Consider the following 20,561-nt stretch of genomic DNA (forward strand, 5'->3'; position numbering starts at 1 on the left):
GGGGGGGGGGGAATTTTTATAATTTAAAAAAAATGATTAAACATTGCGTAAATATAGATGAACTATTATGTGGAAAATTTTGTTTACTCGTATCCTTCATTCAGGATGTCAAGGAATTTCACCATAATTGCTGACGACACGCGTAACAAAGGGTTAATTAGAGCTAATCCGATGCGACCGAGTGAAACGTGTTGCTTCGATATGTCGTGGCAAATGACGGCGTTACTAATTTTCTTTCATTACGTGTTCCCTAGATTTCTTATCAGGGAATCTGCCAGTGATCATTATCGCGCGCTTCATTGCTCTATCTTTGCCAAAATCGATAATCATTATTTTCAAGTGCTACTCACGAAAACTTATCCGTTTCTCTCAATTTACTTTATTATATTATTTACTGCATCTGTTCCTTGCTTGTCAAACGCAGGAAATTAAAAGTTAAATTCCGCAAATAATATTTTACTAATTCAAACATACTATATTTCTTTTCTTTATTTTAACGGCTGTAAACTGTAAAAGTTTAATCTATATATATTCGCAAAAAAAAAAAATTTAAGTTTTAGCTTTTTTTTCAACCAGAATGAAAAAGTTCCGGAACTTTCCAAATTGTAAATATCATAAAGAATTACTTAAATAGAATCGAATTGCTTATCTTAAGGAAATATTGAAAATATGAGAGAAATTGTGACATAAAAGTCAATAAATCTAATGCTATCACAACACTTATAACTTAGAGGAGATTTTCGAGCGACGAAGATTGATACAAAATAATCGTTTAGTTTTGAATTCTATCTTCGAATAACGAATTTATCAAATTATATCTCAATTATATCTAAATCACTATGCTCTTTTTGTCCCTTTTTCCCTTCCTTCCGTTAGCGGAAAGGCGTATTTTCGCGAAACCGAGCGTAGAACGATCTAAATTTACTTCGCCGGACAAGCAAAATCTCTCAAGTCGGCAGCTGCTAGCCAACCGTTGACTGACCGTGTTCCGATTCTCTCGTAAGAAACACGAATGCTTCTATCGTCGACATTCTTGTCCGAATCACCGATTCTCCGATGTGTTTGCATATACTCGTGCGTCTCGTACATTACGGGATTTAGCACAGGAAATGTGCATTGAAAAATTCAAGTCTTCCGTTTCAATTTTCATTTTATTTATATTCTATGAAGACGGAATTCCCGGAAGGTCTGACCAAAGTCTGGGTCGAAGTCCCACTAATTCTAGCCAAAGTTCCAGTAACACTGAAAGATAATTTTACGTAGACACGTAATCACGAAAATACGAAAATTGGCAACGAATTCACGTAAGTGTGTCACATATGGATCACACTTGTACATGAGTTTTGCAAAAGCTGCTGTAACTTGGCAATGAATCTACTTGACGCGATTCATGTAACTTAATTCTAATGTAAAGCGTTTATCGTGCTTTCATGATGTTCAATATGCTTGTATAATGAGCGGATACTCATATCAATGACCGCTACATTCGATGATTATTACTTCTCTAGTCCAAGAACCCACATTAACTTTGCATGTATCAATCATTGAAAGCATGTGAAGCTGCACGATCTTTACGTGTAATCGTATTCGTGATGAGAATTTTAAGTGGCGATCTTCGCATGCCACTCGGGAACACAGTAATAACTGCGAATGAACGGTCTGACGGTAAAATAATTCGATAATTGATTGGTCGAAGTATTTATTTATCGAGAATAGTTCTCTATGCGACCTTCCTAGAAATGCATTTCTATTAACACTTTTAAAAAATATAGCGAGGCCCCTGATCACTTAATGCATCCATTTTGGATTGTGACGTCAAAGGAAAAATGCATAAAGAAAATTCTTGCAAAAAAGCGCTACATTGCAATCAATAGAATAGATTTGTAAAATATATCGAAAACTCTCCTGTAATAATAAATAAACTGTATATTTATATGTATATATATTCGTATATTTATTTTTATTTTATTAATGAAAAAACGAAACAACTATATGATGTCGAATTGAGAGAGAGAGAGAGAGAGATAAGTAAATTTAATTTTATTCTATTCCGAAATAAAGAAGAGTTTTTATATTTTACAAATGAACTTTATCAATTGCGAATATTGTTGCATAAAAAAAAGGTTTTTAATAGAAGTATTTTGCAAGAATTTTCATTATGCGTCTCCTCCTTTCTGACGCTATCAATCTAAATATCCGATCAGGCATCTTAAATGAAACACACAAAATTTCTAATAAAATCATCAATCTTTCACCAACCATAATGGATATTGACTTCTTTTTACTTTCGTAAAAAGAAGGTAAGGATGAGAAAGATGATGAAGGAAAATAGAAAACGGAGGAAAGATAGAATATTAGAGTGAAAGATGTGATTACAAATCTAAAAAAATGTTGAGAAACACTGCACTATAAGCTAATATCTTTTTTTTTCTTCTCGTTTCGTCAACCTCGTGTTTACTGCGTATGCAGATGACGGTGGGCGATGGTAACCAGCAGGTTTTTCTGAGGTCGCTTATACTCCGCTGCCATCACACTGCCAGTTATATGAGATATAAGTTGTTGCCGTAAATTAAACGGAAAAATATACAGGAAATTTAATTATTTATATCTGTAAATCAAGAAAAATATTGCTAGAATTTTTTTCTCAGTATATTTATATATATCACACCGTCTCGCATATCTCAATAAACTAACGTTTCAATAAAATTAATTTTCTAAGTCTATTCGAATATTTATTGCTTCACTTCTTGTTGCAGAAATTAGCTTTATATAACATTAATACTCTTTGATTTATGCAAAATTAATTTGAAAACAAAATTTTTAATCCAGTTATATTAGGTCCAATTATAATTATATACAAATTATGCTGTTAATGAAACTAAAATTTTATAGATGAATAGTTGTAGGTATATTTTGTTAATTACAACAGTTTATAAATTATACAATTATAAAATACGTATAAATTAATTACTTTATTTTATACAATTGTGTGTACATAACAAACTTTTTAGAAAAATTTTGCTAATTTATTACATAAAAGTTCCTATCAAATATAAATAATTTACATCAAATTTGTCAAATATTAAGTACGGTTAGATTTTATTGCGTAAAGCTATTTATATTATATCATTACGCTTAAATAAACTTTATCAAATATAGTAGAAATCTTTGAAAATTTTTTTGAGAGTACCGAGTAGTTCTGAGTAGCGTTTCTTATAGTTCTCGACGAGTTCTATCGAAAACTGTAAGGTGGAAAAGCGATTGGACCAACGATTTGCAAGATACAGCAACATTTGTCAGAAGATCAACAATTTTTATAGTGAGTATATCTCGGAAACCGTTGATTCAATTGCTTTGACCCCTGATACTTTTCGACAGAACTCGCCGAGATCTGTCCATAACTTCGATCAGAACTACTCGGTACTCCCAAAAAATTTTTGATCAAACATTTTTTTCGAAATCCCACGTCGGAAAATTTTTTGAGAGTACCGAGTAGTTCTGTTCGGTGTTCTGGACAGTTCTCGACGAGTTCTGTCGAAAAGTATCAGGGCTCAAAGCGATTGGACCAACGGTTTCCGAGATATACTCACTTTAAGAATTATTGATGTTCTGACAAATGTCGCTGTATCTTGCAAACCGTTGGTCCAATCGCTTCTTCACCTTACAGTTTTCGATAGAACTCGTCGAGATCTATAAGAAACGCTACTCAGAACTACTCGGTACTCTCAAAAAATTTTCTGACGTGGGACTTAGAAAAAAATTTGAAGTCAAAATTTTTTGGGAGTACCGAGTAGTTCTGATCGGAGTTCTGGACAGTTCTCGGCGAGTTCTGTCGAAAAGTATCAGGGCTCAAAGCGATTAGACCAACGGTTTCCGATATATACTCACTCTAAAAATTGTTGATCTTCCGACAAATGTCACTGTATCTTGCAAACCGTTGGTCCAATCGCTTCTTCACCTTACAGTTTTCGATAGAACTCGTCGAGATCTATAAGAAACGCTATTCAGAACTACTCGGTACTCTCAAAAAAATTTTCAAAGATTTCCACTATTTTTTTAAAACTTTGTTCAAAAATGTTTTTTATGTATCAAGAACTCTAGGTATTCACAAAATAGTTTTGTTAAGCTGATCAGAACTATGCGACCTTGAATTTCGTTAAAAAGTTAGCACCTCATTTTTAAAAAATGTAAAAAAAATGTTTATTGAGCGGAACTCTTGTTATTAACTATAGGGAACTCTTCGTCTCGTCAAAAGGAAGTGGGAACTCTAATCAGAACTCCTGAGTACTATAGTTGGGGTGCTAACTTAACATATCCCAAATTATCTGTATAATTATACATGATGAATTATTTACTCTAAAACTCAAGATGTTTTGTTTAATATTACCAATACTCGAATATATACTCAACATTTCAAATACCATCTAGTTAATTTGTATCTTTACTAATTTCCAAGAAAAGTTAAAAGAATGAAGTTGTAACTTTAACACTTGAAACTTCACACACAATAAGCTGTTCTCGATGTATTTCATTCTACCAGCACCAATATTACGATCTATAGACGAAACATGAAATTTGTATATGTTATTTTTTTATTTAAAAAACTTTTTTGCTTATTGTATGATTTAATGTTCATATCATGTATATCAATGTTTCTCATTTTATTGTGTCATTAAATACTTAACGTAAAAGAAAACCTAGACTTTATCTGGACAAATTCTTCAAATGATATATGTATATTATTAAAATTTAAGCTAAAATTGTATTATATAAATATATTAATAATTATAAAATGTCTAATATATTCTTTACTTATTTCTCTAGAAACAAGTATCTAAAATTTGTATTACAGAATCTTGTTGTTTTTATTTGGAGCTGGTAGAACAAAATATTAAAGTCGTGAAATGCAAAGGATTAATAAAATCATCAAAGCCTTTTTACCAAGACGATGAGTTGTAACGTTCCTGATAATTACTAATTGTTGCTCAATCAACACAGAATAAAGTTCTATTTTCGGAGATCCTATTTTAATAATTGCTTGATGAGTTCCGATTAAAAGTGACACAAGTGACACAGTTGTCCTATTATCGCTAATTATTAGTAATTAATACGTTGTTATTCTTCTCATACGTGCATTTACAATTTACATAATCATCGTGCTTTCAGCGCGACTGTTAATGAAGCATTATACAGCCCCCGAGGTCGTTTCTGGGAGAAAGAAAGACAATAATGATTCTTTCTTTGGTCCCGACGTATGCCGCGGGAGATTCGCATGAGGAATAAATTAGCTCCGTGCATTTCGACCCTTTTCTGCTACACATAATTACTGTCAATGTAGAACTCTTCAGATGCAGAGGCACCGCTAGTCGTAGTTAACAATAAGTAGTAGTTCGCAACGATAAAATACGGATCGCATAATGTTTTTAAGGCACATTAATGTTTTTAAGGCACAGTGAAATTACATGTTTTGACAGATACTTTTTTCCTGTACTTGCTCTATGTAATTTTGTATGTGGAGTCACGCTTGCGTAATATACTCGGAAAAGTATGTTAAATCGAAATCTAGTAAAAAGCGAGATCAATACAGATTCGACCTCAACAGTTTACATAATCGTTTTTACTGTGCGTCTGTATTTAAACACGTATACATACATGTTAATGATGTCTACAAATGTGATGCAGTAGGAACGTACACATACTGTTCCAAGTTACCTTCTTTATATTGGCTTAATATCGTCTAATTTATTGCATTCGTATCTTTTCTAGCTGCTTTTTATACTCAACCTTGGCACACCTTATAATTTTTCATGTGTTATAAAACGCAAATAAGACTAATCTGCTTTCCGTTATGTGTGAAAATGTTATATTAATTATTCTAACAAAAACACGAAAAAAAGTCTTTTTTATTACCAGCAACTTTATTAATATTAAGATTTATATGAATGTTTAACAAATATTTCGACTTTTATTGTTAGAGAATTATGCTATCATTATCAAATTATTTCTCAAAACATGTAAGTAAAGTCTATTCTTTTTAGCTGAACTCTTTGCACCGCGTTAATTTTTTTTCTCTTTTTTTCAACATAAAAAAACAGATGAATAAATCCACATTGAGTTTGTAACACAATTTGTAAAAATTGTAACACAATTACTAACAATAAGATAGAACAAATTTATTCGATCTCAGCTAATCTAAAAGCTTAAATTGTAATGTAACTTGATATTTTTAAAATACTTTAAGTTAAGTTTTTAGTTCTTGGACCCAAATTATATTAGTTAAATTGTCTTCAAGTTTAAAAATTTTAAGAATTTGCATTAATGGTCGATGCAGAATAGTTGAAATAACATTAATAAGAGAGCTTGTAATATTTAATTTTACCTTAATAATGCCGAGTTACTACAACTGTAAATAACAATGAATTAAACATTAGTTCGATAATCTTAAAAAAATTAAACAGGCTCAAAGAACATGGTTCTTTTTTACAATTTCGCGCAATTTACAACATGCTCTCCTTGAGTAGAAATATATTCATCAACGAACGCGATTGATTATATATTTTCACTGTCGTCTCAATTGAAACGAAGCTTAGCTTCACGCACGCATTAAGTTTACTCTCGCACGTGAATCTAATCGCATGTTCATGACATCGATTCGTGCATCATCTGATGACGTACACCAACAAAATTAATTTGATCAATTGAGCACGAGAGACAAAGTCGAATGTATGAGCCTCCACGCGCACGCAAAGTGCCAAGTGTCAGAATAAAATAGCATCGATACGATAGTTCGAATGTCTATTTTCATTGCCCGGCGAATTGCTCTTATTAAGAAAAATATGTACACGGTTTATTTTTGATAAGGAAATCTAAAAACCTTTATCCTTCTATATATATAAAATTAAAATTAAAATTTTAGTTTTATAAAGTATATCTACTGTAGGTTGTAAAACATTATTCCAGTAAACAATGTGCAGTATAATATATAATAGAATATCCGAATATTACTAAAATGTCTAGAGATTATATTATAAAACTACATTTTTGTATCTGTTTTTATTTTTGCTTTTTTTTTTTTTTAATAGATTAATTATTTCACGTTAACGGAAAATTCCTAATGATGTACTTGTGATGTCAAGTATATAATGAGAAATTAATAAATAATACGGAGGACCGTGATACGCTTCTATCGAATGTCAATAATGCTGCACAACTTTGCGAGAACACAGGAAGGGACGTAATAAAGCTCATGCCTTAATTGGATACTGGAAGCCCCTCTATTAACTAAGAATCTTCTTTCTATGTTGCTAAACAGGCAAGCTTTCCCAGTATTTGGTCAAATACTCGTGATCAAGATATTTTTGAACAATCATTTTTGTGAAAGGATCATCGTTATACGAACACTTCACGTTCTCGGAGATTGCAATTATCATTATTATATAAAGCGTTTTCGTTATTGTCATAATAAAATATAATATCCTCGCTATTGTCCTGTTCTCTATAATTTTCATCTGCGTGCCTATTGTCCGTAAAGAACTCATTAGGAAAATTATGTTGCTCTCAATCCCACGTTGTAAGTTACGAACACTAACATCAAATACAAAATAAAATCTAACAGACCTTCCGAAATTAAGTGATATATATTGGGGAACAATTTCAAGATTTCTAAAATAGTAATTATAAAAACAATGCAAAAACTGCAAAATAAAAAGAAGTAAAATACATTTAACTATTATATATATATATACACACTAAACATTAAAAGAATTCTTTTAATTCTGCGACATTAATTTTCTTCATTATATTGTAATACTTACGCTTTCAATTAATTGTTGTTCTCTAAACAATTCGCACTTTAATCATAAATTGTTTACATCGGTAATATCTGAATTAGATCTTCCGAAATCTTAGTTTACTTTAATTTTTATTACTCTCTTTTCTTCTTTTTCTTTTTTATAATTCATTATAATTTTCTTTCAATGCGCTGATCTTTGTTATTATTATGCGTGCTGCATACACATATGTGCATATACATATATATATGTATATAAAGCTAAATTAAAGCATCTTTTCGGACGAAGTCCGAAGTCACGAAAGACGATGAGCAGCAGATGTGGAACGTGGGAAGAAATTAGAAGGAGAGAGAGATGGAAAGGGAATTTTTCCGAAACAAAGACAGAGGATGAGAGCCATGCAGTCCACGAGTGCTGCTGAAATAAGTTATTTCTGTCCACGGCCATCGGCCACGTTTAATGCACGTTTCCTTGCGAAATCCGTTTAGTATATCAATGGTCAGTCCCGTCGTAATGTTTTGTATCTTGGATTATTTTTAAATCAGATATTTTTTCACGGAGAAAATTATAAATAATTAATTTTTTACGAATTTATGAGCATTTTATCATAGCAAGATATAATTTTTAAAAAAAATGTAATAAAAATATTAATTAAACCAATTCGGATTCCTTGTAATTAAAATAAAACACTAAATAACGAATTTGTTATTACTCGAAGTTATACTTCTATAAATAAAGTAACGAAGAAAGTGAATAAATTTAAAAGGATTTTTAATTACAAACTTAGCAGCAATTAATATTCAAATATCTTCAATATTGTACGCATTATTTAAAAAATTAACAATTATATTACTATAATTAGTCTCATTTGAAACAAAGTCAGTCTTTTATTTTCTTTCTCGTTTTATAAGTATTTTTTCTTATTTGACAATATATGTTCTGATAATAGTCTGTCAGGTCAATACGATTAGTTATATAATTGTAATGCCGTAATGCTTTATTTACAGATTTGTAAAGAGTCCTTGAAAGACATGAAGGAACATTCGGCAGCACAACGAATGGAGAGAGATAAGGACTTGCCACAGCGGTCGCAGAGCAGCGCGGCTAGCTTAATTTCTATAGGTGCCGATATATCCCCAAGTTCTTCCCAATTCTTTGAAGTAATTATCCTTTTTTATCTATATTTTCTTTATAATAGTATAATTATCCGAGAAGAGTTTATTTCATTATATGGAACATCTGTACATAAAACAATGAATAATAAATTAAAATGAAGACTTTGCTATTATTGATCTTTACTTTTTTTTTAATCGCGCGTCTAAAATTTGAGAATTAATAGTACCTCCACATTTTTTGTATTTGAATTTTAGGTATTCTATATTGGCAAAATTAAAGTATCGAATCCTAAAGTACCAGAATCATTTATTGATGACGCCTTGATAAAATTTCGCGTTCATGGACTTGAAAAATCCAGATCTTCAACAAGTAATCTTCTGTCAGATTGCCAGCGATTGAAACGTCAAGCTTTGATGTCTTCCATTAATAGGAGAAACAGTACGGTAAGAACTAAACTTTATCAGCTATCAAATACTCTTGTTTTAGACATTTGTGATATACTGAATTAAGAATTTTCTATGTTATAACAATAAAAAAAATTTGACTATATTACTGATCTCTCTTTTTAGTAAAAAATATTTCTTCTACTTGTCTTGATGATCATATAGTTACTATGAACAGATAAATGATTTTCACACTTATAATTAGTTAGTAGAAGAGGATATTTACAGTTATATTTTCAGGAATCTACCGCTAGTGAATCAGGCAGTATTGAGAACGTGTCGGGAAATAGTATAATTCCAAGCGTGAATCCGCTTGGAATACCGCCAGTTTTAAGCAGCTCCGTGGAGACTTTTCCAAGAACAATTACCAACCCCGTAGAAAATGATGGAAATCGAATGTCTGAATCTTCCGCTACTTCTAATATCATTGTACCTGAAATTATGCGAAATCGCGCAGCATCTACTGGCAGTGTTTTAAGCGGCAGAAGAGATTCTACTATTAAAGGAAACGATGATCACAATCGCACTATGGTTTTTCAGGTATGGCATAAAAAAAAGTTTCTTTTATTTTTGTAGAATGTCTTTTTATTCTTATTGTATTTTTCTTGTAATGTAACTAATTATTTTATGATTATGTTAAAATATATATATATATATATGTAATCTACTATGTTATAATAATTAAACATATGAGATTTTAAAATGTATAACAAGAGATGTGTAACAAAAAAGTTGTATTTATATAATAAAGAACGATTTAACATTAGACTTATTTTTTATACATAAATGTTATATTTCTTAGGTAGGACGATTTGATCTGAGATTGATTAGCCCTGATAGAAAACAGATTCTTCTGCACAAACAATTAAAAGATGTAGCCAGTTGCGCGCAAGGCATAAAAAACCCCGAGCACTTTGGATTTATTTGCAAAGAATCAGAATATTTCATCGGGTATGTCTTTAAATGCCAATCCGGATCAGTCGCCGATGACCTTGTTGCAGGCAAGATTTTTTAATTTATCTATGACACAGTAAGACTCATACACTATTATTCTTCTTATTAGATTTATTATTTGTTATGCTAATTTCTGTTTTTCTTCACAGCAATTAGTCAAGCTTTCCTTACGACTTGCGATGTTGCGAGAAAAGAAAGATATCCTGTATTTTCTTGCGAACACTGTCCTATGTATTGGTATAATAAATTATGTCAAGAAATTGACGGTAATTTAAATTATATACTATAAAATGTGTAATTTTACTTATAAATGTGTAATATTTACATATATGTATATCTAATTGTAAGATGTCACATACATTTTTAGGACAAAATGATAGAAGAGTTCAAAATATTATTTTTTCTCGTATGGAATTATTACCGGAGGATGAGCAGGAAATTGTTGTGAGCAAGTACAAAGGCGCTGAGGCTGCGGGCAATATTGGAGTAAGCTCTTCAAATTTACGAGAGCAAAATCAATTCTTAATGCGACTATTGCGTGCTCATTGCGAGTCGAAACAAGCTAGACATGTACATGACACGGCTGAAAATAGGTAATGCAATATAAATTGGATATGCAAATACAATATTCTGTATCAAAATATAGTTTGCAAATGAAGCATTTTGACACAATGTTTTTACATTGCAGGAGTGAATTTCTTAATCAATATCTAAGCGTTGGTGTTGGTAGTACGATATTTATGAAAGCAAAACGCTCTCTTACAAATAGCTTTGATAATCTCATGAAAAGAAAAGGTTCACGTGATGATTTTGGTTTGGGCCCGCAACTGAGAGACACGAATCATCTAAGTACGGGAACACAAAAGTATGGTAGTCCAAGTCCAGATAATTCACGACAATCATCTATATTGGATATTTCGCCGGAATCTAGTAGACCAAGATCATTGCGTGTTTCGCCTGAACAGCAAATTGTAAATAATGGACCAAAAAGTTCCATGATGGATATGTTAGTACAATTTTATTGTATTTCCAAAATTTATGCCAACATTTGTTAAATTATACTGTGTATTTTATGATAAGCTTATTTTATTTCTCACAGCTTTTTAAAAGTTGGTAATTCACCTAAAACATCCCCCACGGAGAACGACGGGAATAACACAATACAAGCCAATAGTTCGTGGCGGCAAACAATACTAAACAGAGTTGTGACACCGAATAAAGATCATAACGCTACAGAAATTGAAAAAATCAATATCCTCAAAAATTTGGAAATACCCGGTAAACGTAGATCGAAACAAGAATTAAGAGATTTGTGGAAGAAAGCGATCAATCAGCAATTAATACTTATAAGGATGGAAAAAGAAAACGCAAAGCTTAGAGGTAACAATTCCCATATCTGAAAATTAATTTAATCCTTTAATAAGTAATGTAATGTTCATGTTTAAATTTTTTAATAAAATGATAGAACGTCAAGAGGAGGCAACGGTAAAAAGGATTAAACTCGAATACGATGAGCTTAGTAGCTGCGCGCGTGAAGTAATGGAAGTTTGGGACCTTCTTGTTAGCAAAGAATCGCGAGTCTCTACTAAATGTGATAATCAAATGCTTTTACATGCTATTAAGCAAGGTAATATAGAATAAAGATGTATTTCAGCATTATTCCTAAAATGTGACAAATCTTTTAATCTCTTGCCATATATAAATTTTTTAACAGGTGTACCAAAAGGAAAAAGAGGTGAAGTGTGGCAGTTTCTAGCTGAGCAATTCTGCTTGAAACAACCACCTATAGATACTCAAGAGTTTCCAAATTATAACACACCGTATGAACTTCTCCTGAAACAACTCACATCTCAACAACATGCTATTCTTATTGATTTGGGAAGAACTTTCCCAAGCCATCCCTATTTTAGTTCACCCTTGGGACCTGGTCAATTAGCACTCTTTAATTTACTGAAGGCCTACTCCTTACTAGATCATGAAGTTGGTTATTGTCAAGGCCTCAGTTTTGTCGCCGGAGTCCTTCTATTGCATGTGAGTACATTTTTAAGTTTTATAATATACATATCTATATATATATATATATATATTATAAAGTTATAAAATTATGAAATAAATTATTGAGTAAATTATTGGATAGAGTACACATACGCGTGTACACAATTTCAAAATAGTTTTTATATGAAATATTACTTCTTGATTTTCTTATTAGATGGCAGAGGATCAAGCCTTTTTCTTATTACGGCATCTAATGTTTCGTCGAGGACTTAGAAAATTATACTTGCCAGATATGGCAGCATTGCAGTTACACTTATATCAACTCTCTAGACTGTTACACGATCGCTTGCCAACTATTTACAATCATTTCGATAAACATGAAGTTTCACCAACTTTATATGCCGCTCCGTGGTTATTGACGCTGTTTTCTAGCCAATTTCCTTTAGGTTTTGTAACCAGAGTTTTTGGTAAGATATATTCCTCGCATTTACTAATGTTATATATATTATATATATATAATATATATATATATGTTTAATTTATAAAGTTGTTTGCATATAATTTTACTAATTTTATTTCTATAGATTTACTTTTTTTGGAAAGCTCCGAAGTTCTTTTCCGTGTATCGGTCGCATTATTAGAAGAACATCAAGATCAATTGCTATGTTGTGATAGCTTTGAAGAAATTATGGAATATCTCAAGGTAAAGAGTTATAATATTTCCTTATCATTTATAAGAAATAAAAGAGTGAATTTGTATTATTATTATTATTATGTTTCTATTCTTGATTTTAGATACGTGTGCCAGCAATAGACAAACAAAGTTTAGATCGCATAATGAAACGTGTATTTTATCCTGACTTGGAAATCACAAAACAGTTGAACGAATACAGAGTGGAATACCAAGTACTTCAAGAGGAAATGATATCGGTGAAGCCACAAATGGAGAATTTGGAGAAATTCAAATTAAGAAATAAACAACTCACGCAAGAAGTTGCACAGCTTAACGAGCAACTTGAGGTAATTTCCGAATGATATTTATCAAATATCAAAATTAAAATTTCATACATTGCATGAGTTTTAGAATTTCAGAATTATATTGGAAGTAACAATATCAAGTAAAGTAGAATAATTGTAATTAAAATACGAGGAATATTACGAATATAGCAAATCTCAAAATCAATTTTAAATTTAATTAAATTTTCAATCTATATTTCAAATTTATTCTTTTTATATATTGTTTTTTTTTTTTTAGTTTTCTTATCTCTACTGTTATCGTTATACTAAAATTATATTACAGATTACTATGAGCAACTTGCATAGGCTCGAGACGGCGCGTTCAATGCAACAAGCTACTATCCATAGACTTGAGTCTCAAAATCGCAGCCTTGAAGTAACAGTAGCTACATTGGGCGCGTTCATTCAGCAATTAGCAGATACACGTGCCGATATTGAAGTCCCGGGAGAAGTTCGTAGAATAATCGCACAATTAAGTATGGTCGAAAAACGACGAAATGCTGGTACCAAATCATATCCTTTGAAAGTCATCGAAGACAACAAGCATGGAATGATAAAAAGTAATTCAACTGGAAGAGAGTCTCAAAATCTTTTAAGGAATAATAGCATAGATACACCGTACCCATTGAAGTCGACTTTGAGCCAACCCAACTTAGCAACGAAATTAGAGAAAGTCTCTTCGTTTTTTTCGAATTCGCACAATCACATACAAAAGCAACGCGCGCAATTAGCAGCTCTCAGAAATGAATATTCTGAACGAATAAGAAACAACGACGAGAATGATCCTAAGACGGTTAACATCGACATTCAAATTACGGATACTATGAATTTGGCAAATAATCCGGTTCCACAAAACGAAAACAATTTAAAAGTTCCAGCTACCAATTTAGAGAAATCGATATCGTTACCACTGAAACTCAAGTTGAAATCATCAAAGTCAGCATACGAATTGAGTTCTGTAAGAAAAGTTCCCACTAGTAAACTCGAAGTTACGAGTAATGATTCATTAACAAATTTGACAGGAACGATACACCCACTCGATACTTGTAGCGATGTGAATTTCCGATATAGTGGAACCACGAAATTAAAATCTATCAAACCTGTAAAATCTAGTCAGAGTTGTCAAGAAGATAGTAGTAATAAACAAAAGCCAGAACAAATCTCCGATCCTTTAAATAGATAACAATTACTTTCAAATGCATCTTCAAAGAACATCTTATCAAAAAGAATTTTCATAAAAAATATATACTTAAAACGATACTGGTAATGTGTGAATAACTTAAAGATTATATCTTTATATTTGATTAGTTTTGTAATTTCCGCGCCATAAATAAATGATAAACGAAGAAGTTTCAAAATTGGCTAATTTAAATAATAACAGAGAGAGAAAGAAATAATTTTTTTTATCCTTATTCAGATCTGATGTGTTTGGCAATACATTACAACTTATAAAAGTAAAATGTTCTACTGAAACTATTTGGAAATCTCACGTATAAGTATATAGTCGATTAAAAATCTACTATTCCCAAATAAAAGTATATATAAAGACACATTAAGTATTCAGAAAATGAAATAGACATCAAAATCAAATACTAAAGACATATACATATGTACAACCAGTTTCAGATTGCCAAAGGAAGTGCCAAACTTTCTCTGTGTTAAAATATATTTTATAATAAGACAAAAACGATTTTAGTTACTTAAAAAAAAAAAAAAAAAAAAAGATAAATACATATGTACATATTTAAACACGTACGACACGCGCGCGCGCGCACACACACACACACACACACACACAATTTTTATATATACATATATACGCATGTTAAATGCAGTTGTATCGTTGAAAAAAATGTATTGATAAAAACCATTAATGTATATGCTGGCTGCTATGCACCGTATGATTCAAAAAATCAAGTATTACTATTTTTGCACAAAATAAGCCTTGTGATATCAGAGATAGTTACATATAAATATATATATATATATATATGTGTGTGTGTGTGTGTGTATGTGTGTGTACGTGTTTGTGTGTGTGTGTGTATACGCATATACATTATACTCTGTTCTTTATAGAAAAGTTTTACCATCGTTACTACAGTAGCATTAGCAATATTTAACGTCCATATCAAACATATTGTAAATTAGAGAATAGTAATTTACTCGATCCCTATAAAAGATATCTGAAATTGACATTTTGATAGATATTAATGTGAAATAAAGATATTCATAAAGACGATAAAATTATATTTTGTAGTATTTCGATCACTGTAATATTTTATCAGCTAGTTATTATATGTAATTGTAGCGATATATTATTTGTAACGAAATGATGCAAGTATATAATCATATCTTATGACGGAAATAAAGATATTCTGTAAGTAATTGTTTGTTATCATAGATTTATTAGAGTGATTATATTTTGTATTATGTATGTTGTATAGTATTGTATTATAAACGAAGTACTTAGATTTTTGTTTTCTCGACTTACTGATTTTATTGTGATAATAGATAAAAATATTTAAATATTCAATAAAAATAACTTAATAATATTAATAAATATTTTATTAAGTATTTTAATTTTTAAAAATAATATAAATTTATAAACTATATAATGTATATTTTTATAAAATAGTGAGAGAATTATTTGACATCTATATTTACAAAATAATTTTATCTATATTTTTTTATTTGAATTTTTTATTTTTTATTCCTACATTTACTTTATTACATCAATGTAAAATATGATATAAATAATTAAAAAACAGTCTAAATTATATATCGTGGAACATGTAATTTAATCAAAAAGTATTCGTGTATCTGTGAAGCGTTTTATTGTATAGTAATATCTATAAAATTATTACTTTCGCCGTTACTTTTTCAATGATATATTGACAGAGTTAGATAAGCAGCGCAGGCGCAAAATTAGTTGATTTTACGTCATAAATTTGTTGAGTACTTATTATCGTATGTTCATGATTCATTGAGAAAAATACGTAATTTTTTTCGTTCCTACTTTATAATTTTTACATTAAATTGTGAATTCAACTTTTATGTATTTCCAGATGCTACATTATATATATGTAGGATTATATACAATTTTCCTCCTTGTATACGTATACTATTTTTTAATGTTTTGTTTTAGCTATGCTAGTCCTGCAAAAAAATTTATTTGTATATTAGAATTTTCATTCGTATAATAAAAAAATAATTATAATAAAAAAAAGAATTCTAGGAAAAGGTAATATATAGGTATATTTAAAATATTGACACATTAAAAAATTCTTAATTAATCTTTAAATAAAATGAATATTCTTACGTTTGCATCTGTTTACTGCCGCTGAGCACTATATATGGTGATTGTGTTTCCTTTTGTTTCGCTTGCAATAAATTTAATGTACCTAAAGGTGTATCTGTTGAAGACATTCGTTTCATTAAAACTTCTTGTTCCGCTTTCTTCATTCTTTTCTCCACCTAAAAAGTATTAGAGAATTATCACAACTATGAATATTAATTTTAATTGAAATAGTAATAAATGTTACCCGTAAGTTTATATATATGTATAATACTTTATAATATAAACACCTTATTTTTTCCTGGACCTTTTCCATGAAATTTATGTGACAGATATCGAAAAGCTTCCTTAGCGCACAAGACATGCCCATCATCATCGATATATTCAAGCTTAACATTCGGCTTGAAGCCTTCTTTCTCCTTAAAATCAGATGTCGGTCCATTAAAGCGATCTCTTCTGCCGAACTTATCGTCATCCCTGAAACGAAAATAATACATAAACGAGCAAATAAAATAGACATCAAATTATGAGCTTTTTATCTAAAATTCAAGTCAGTTTTCCCAACAATATCAGCTAAAGAACTATACTACGTTATCGTCGTATATAACTAGATTTCAATATTATACAAAAAAAAAAAAACAAAAATTAAAGCCCTTGAAATACGGTGTTCTGAAACTTGTGTCCACTACCAATATAAACAAGTCTTTCTGAAGAATGCTCGTAAATCTTCAAGATACATTACAACATTATGTGATCAAATTAAAATAATTTTAAGATATGTTACTTAAGTTATTTAAAAATTCTATATATTATTTATTTTTCAATATAAACAAACGGTATATGTACTCTATGTCATATACTGACACAAAAACAAATATTAAATATTAAAATTCATGCACGTAAAAATACATAAATTTTTTGTTTTCGTTATTCTTATATTTACCTAAAATTTAAGTGTATTCGAAAATGTCAAACATTTTGATATCTAAGAGAGCATAAATATATGGCCGCATAAAATTATCCATCATACTGGCTTGTATTAAATACATGCAAACCGTTCATAAACAACGGTTACAGTCACAATATGACAAGAGAAGAAAATCTTTCCTGATCTTTGATGTCGACTTATTTTGCAATCTAACATCTAACTTCTTCTTCCCATGAACAAATTCGTCTAGCGTCTTAGCACGATTCGCAGAAACGGAATCGCATAACATAAACATACCTTAACAAATCCTACTCTCTTCTCGGGCCTTGTGTTCACCTCCCATTAAGCGATAAACTCTCGTAGTGGTAGCGGATCACCCGTTCCGAGCACCGATTTCCGGGCTCTATTTAAAACTGTTAACTGACAGTTTGAAATTCACTAGAGACTTGTCTAACACAATACTTGTGAGAACGCATTCGACATAAGGACCATTTCTTACGTGTTTCTTCCGCGCGACATACTTGAAACACGTAAGAAGATCATCGTATATCGAATTGCAGTAATATATAGCTTACTTACCCATATGTTTTGTCCTCTATTGAATAATTCTGAGCTTGCAGATGTGCGAACCGTGACGCTGAAGGGCGATTGCTGTCTTCTTTCTGCAAGTAACCTTTACTCATAGCTAATTTTAAAGCTCCACCTACCCCATGGCCGAGTGACGGCTCAGCGTCTAGAATTGCTGCCTCCATTACAACTGGTTCCGAAATGTTCTCATCTAATTACAAAAGTTACATTTAATTTATATTTTAGAAAAATTATAAAAAATACTTCAATTTTTTTAAGTTATAAAAGTTATAAGAGTTGATAAGAAGCTTCGCTTTGTTTTCCTTTTCTTTCTTATTGAAAAATATATCAATTTTATTATACAAAATTAATCTGCATCAATATACATGAGATACCTAAATGCACTGTATTCCAAGCACCACGACCATTGTCCTCTTCTTCGTTTGCAGGTGGTTCCTCCTTAATGCCGTCTATTTCAAAATCCTACAACATTTATATTGTATCAAAAATGCAACATTATTCTAATATAATTACCTAATAATATGTTATATTTACTATACCATTAGTTCCTGTCCATTTTCCTCTCTATTTCCAGCGAGTCCATAAGTAGGTATATCACCCAAAGTCCTACAAAATTCTGCAGTAGAATTAAGAACAATATTTCCAGATTGACTTTCCTCAGAATTAAGAATTTCTTGTTTTATTGTTTCAACAGTTTTCTGGATGCCGGTTGAATGTCCCTCTTTTAAACGCTGAGTTTTCTTTAAAGCCATTTGTAATTCTAATTCCTTATCGTCTTCTTCAAGTTTTATCCCAGTAAGATCTTCTGCAGGAGCTATTCGCAATAATTTTAATAAATCGAACAAATGATACAATTTATTATCAATATATAAAAAATTGAAGAACATAAAAATATTACACGCACGCACGCAATAAACATAAAATTTAACAATGTACTATACAAAGAATTAAACACAAAAAATTAAATAGAATTTGTTACATAATTAAATTATACTTACAATTTATAGATGTCTAATATTTAAATAAATACCACTTTTTTATCTTTAATTTTTACAAAATCAGCTAAATATCTTTACCTTCTAAATCATCGACATCTAAAATATCATTATCTTTCGAATCTTCCGGTTTTTTTCTTCTCCTACTTCCAAGATCTCTAAGATAATCATTGTCCACAGGGACTAAATCGTCTGCTTTCAGTTTCTTTTTCGTTCTAATTTTCCGAATCTATAATCATATTATGTATTTTATATTATTGCAGATAACACATGTTACATATTTTAAAAATAAATTATAAACACAAAATATATTAAATATATAGCCATACCAAGTAACTCAGTAATTATTAATCTAAAAAATTTGGAAACACGGTAGTATCTCGGCGCTAAGAACATGGTGTGAGACACTGTCGCGGATACTTTACGCGAGCCAGCGAATTGCGACATATTAATCTACTGGTTGCAAACACATTAGAAAACAATTTTCTACCTTCTTCTTTGGTTTCTTGAATTTTGCAAGTTCCTCTTCATTGTAATATTCACTCGCTAATTTTGGTTCTGTCATTTGTAGCGTTTCTAATTTTTTATTTGCCAAGCGTTGCTTCACTGTCTCTATCTGGCGTCGTTTAATTTCTACCGCATTATTAACACCCAACACAAAATTATCTTTCTTCTCACCATCAATTTCTTCATCATACTTTTCTAAAATCTTATTTTTAGAGAATCCATATTCGTCGAAATTTTCATCAGCATATGGATCATACACAGGTTTCTTTTTTTTATTCAAAACACTACGTTTGTAACGTTCATTATCAATCATATTCACATTTACAAGTAAATCATCAGCTTCATTTAATACTTCTTGATCTTTTAACGTTAGGATTACAGTCTTGCCTTCTTCAAATGTTTCCTATAAAATATGTCCTATTTAAAATTTATTATAAATAAACAAAATAGAAAATATATATTCATATAAATAATATACAAGTATCAAGAGTGCTTAAATAATAATTAATATCGTATATTATTATACTCACAATATCATGTTCGACTTTAAGGCCTTTTAAATCTTTCTGTGTATATGCCGTGTTGCGGGCAGTATGTATTTCCTCTTTAACCAAATTACCGATTCCGAATTCTTCATCTAATTGATCCAGCATTTTAGCCTTAAATTAAAGTTCTTTTTTTTATTTTTTTTTATTTTTTAAAGAAAAAGGGCACTAGGAGTTAAGCGCAGATAACTTTACACAAACGCTGATTTTTATCAAGCAAAACTTATTTATTACAAAAATATTTTATTTATTTAATTTTTCATTGTCTCTGAAGAAGGCTCAAAAATGAGCCAAAACATGTAAGAATAATTTTTGTAATAAATAAGTTTTGCTTGATAAAAATCAGCGTTTGCGTAAAGTTATCTGCGCTTAACTCCTAGTGCCCTTT

At 30.4% G+C, this 20,561-nt stretch overlaps 2 protein-coding genes across 8 annotated transcripts in view; one reads left to right on the forward strand and one right to left on the reverse strand.

Moving 5' to 3' along the window:
• The window catches only part of plx (PTB_TBC1D1_like and TBC domain-containing protein plx), a 23,252-nt gene extending 8,617 nt beyond the window's left edge, over positions 1-14,635 (forward strand). For 5 of the 6 annotated variants that reach the window (XM_018548467.1, XM_018548464.1, XM_018548463.1 and 2 more), the window contains 14 exons: positions 8,798-8,950; positions 9,161-9,349; positions 9,590-9,889; positions 10,152-10,350; positions 10,453-10,569; positions 10,671-10,896; positions 10,992-11,309; positions 11,403-11,683; positions 11,769-11,930; positions 12,018-12,334; positions 12,513-12,765; positions 12,883-13,001; positions 13,094-13,318; positions 13,599-14,635. In XM_018548467.1, coding sequence (XP_018403969.1) covers positions 8,822-8,950; positions 9,161-9,349; positions 9,590-9,889; positions 10,152-10,350; positions 10,453-10,569; positions 10,671-10,896; positions 10,992-11,309; positions 11,403-11,683; positions 11,769-11,930; positions 12,018-12,334; positions 12,513-12,765; positions 12,883-13,001; positions 13,094-13,318; positions 13,599-14,498 — 3,735 coding nt within the window. In that variant the 5' untranslated portion in view covers positions 8,798-8,821 and the 3' untranslated portion in view covers positions 14,499-14,635. Of the gene's footprint in view, positions 1-8,236; positions 8,289-8,797; positions 8,951-9,160; positions 9,350-9,589; positions 9,890-10,151; positions 10,351-10,452; positions 10,570-10,670; positions 10,897-10,991; positions 11,310-11,402; positions 11,684-11,768; positions 11,931-12,017; positions 12,335-12,512; positions 12,766-12,882; positions 13,002-13,093; positions 13,319-13,598 lie in introns of those variants that run through there. The other variant, XM_018548465.1, reaches the window with a different exon arrangement.
• Positions 14,636-16,435: 1,800 nt separating this feature from the next.
• Positions 16,436-20,561, reverse strand: part of LOC108780590 (U4/U6.U5 tri-snRNP-associated protein 1) — a 5,649-nt gene continuing 1,523 nt past the window's right edge. The window contains exons 3-11 of one of the 2 annotated variants that reach the window (XM_018548349.1): positions 20,159-20,287; positions 19,612-20,031; positions 19,203-19,350; positions 18,666-18,940; positions 18,501-18,588; positions 18,118-18,316; positions 16,901-17,087; positions 16,635-16,789; positions 16,436-16,471 (exon numbers count right to left, since the gene is read on the reverse strand). In XM_018548349.1, the coding sequence (XP_018403851.1) occupies positions 16,444-16,471; positions 16,635-16,789; positions 16,901-17,087; positions 18,118-18,316; positions 18,501-18,588; positions 18,666-18,940; positions 19,203-19,350; positions 19,612-20,031; positions 20,159-20,287 (1,629 nt within the window). In that variant the 3' untranslated portion in view covers positions 16,436-16,443. Of the gene's footprint in view, positions 16,472-16,634; positions 16,790-16,900; positions 17,088-17,835; positions 17,959-18,117; positions 18,317-18,500; positions 18,589-18,665; positions 18,941-19,202; positions 19,351-19,611; positions 20,032-20,158; positions 20,288-20,561 lie in introns of those variants that run through there. The other variant, XR_001940908.1, reaches the window with a different exon arrangement.

This window comes from Cyphomyrmex costatus, unplaced genomic scaffold (assembly GCF_001594065.2).
Source record: "Cyphomyrmex costatus isolate MS0001 unplaced genomic scaffold, Ccosl1.0 scaffold72, whole genome shotgun sequence".
NCBI lineage: Eukaryota > Metazoa > Arthropoda > Insecta > Hymenoptera > Formicidae > Cyphomyrmex > Cyphomyrmex costatus.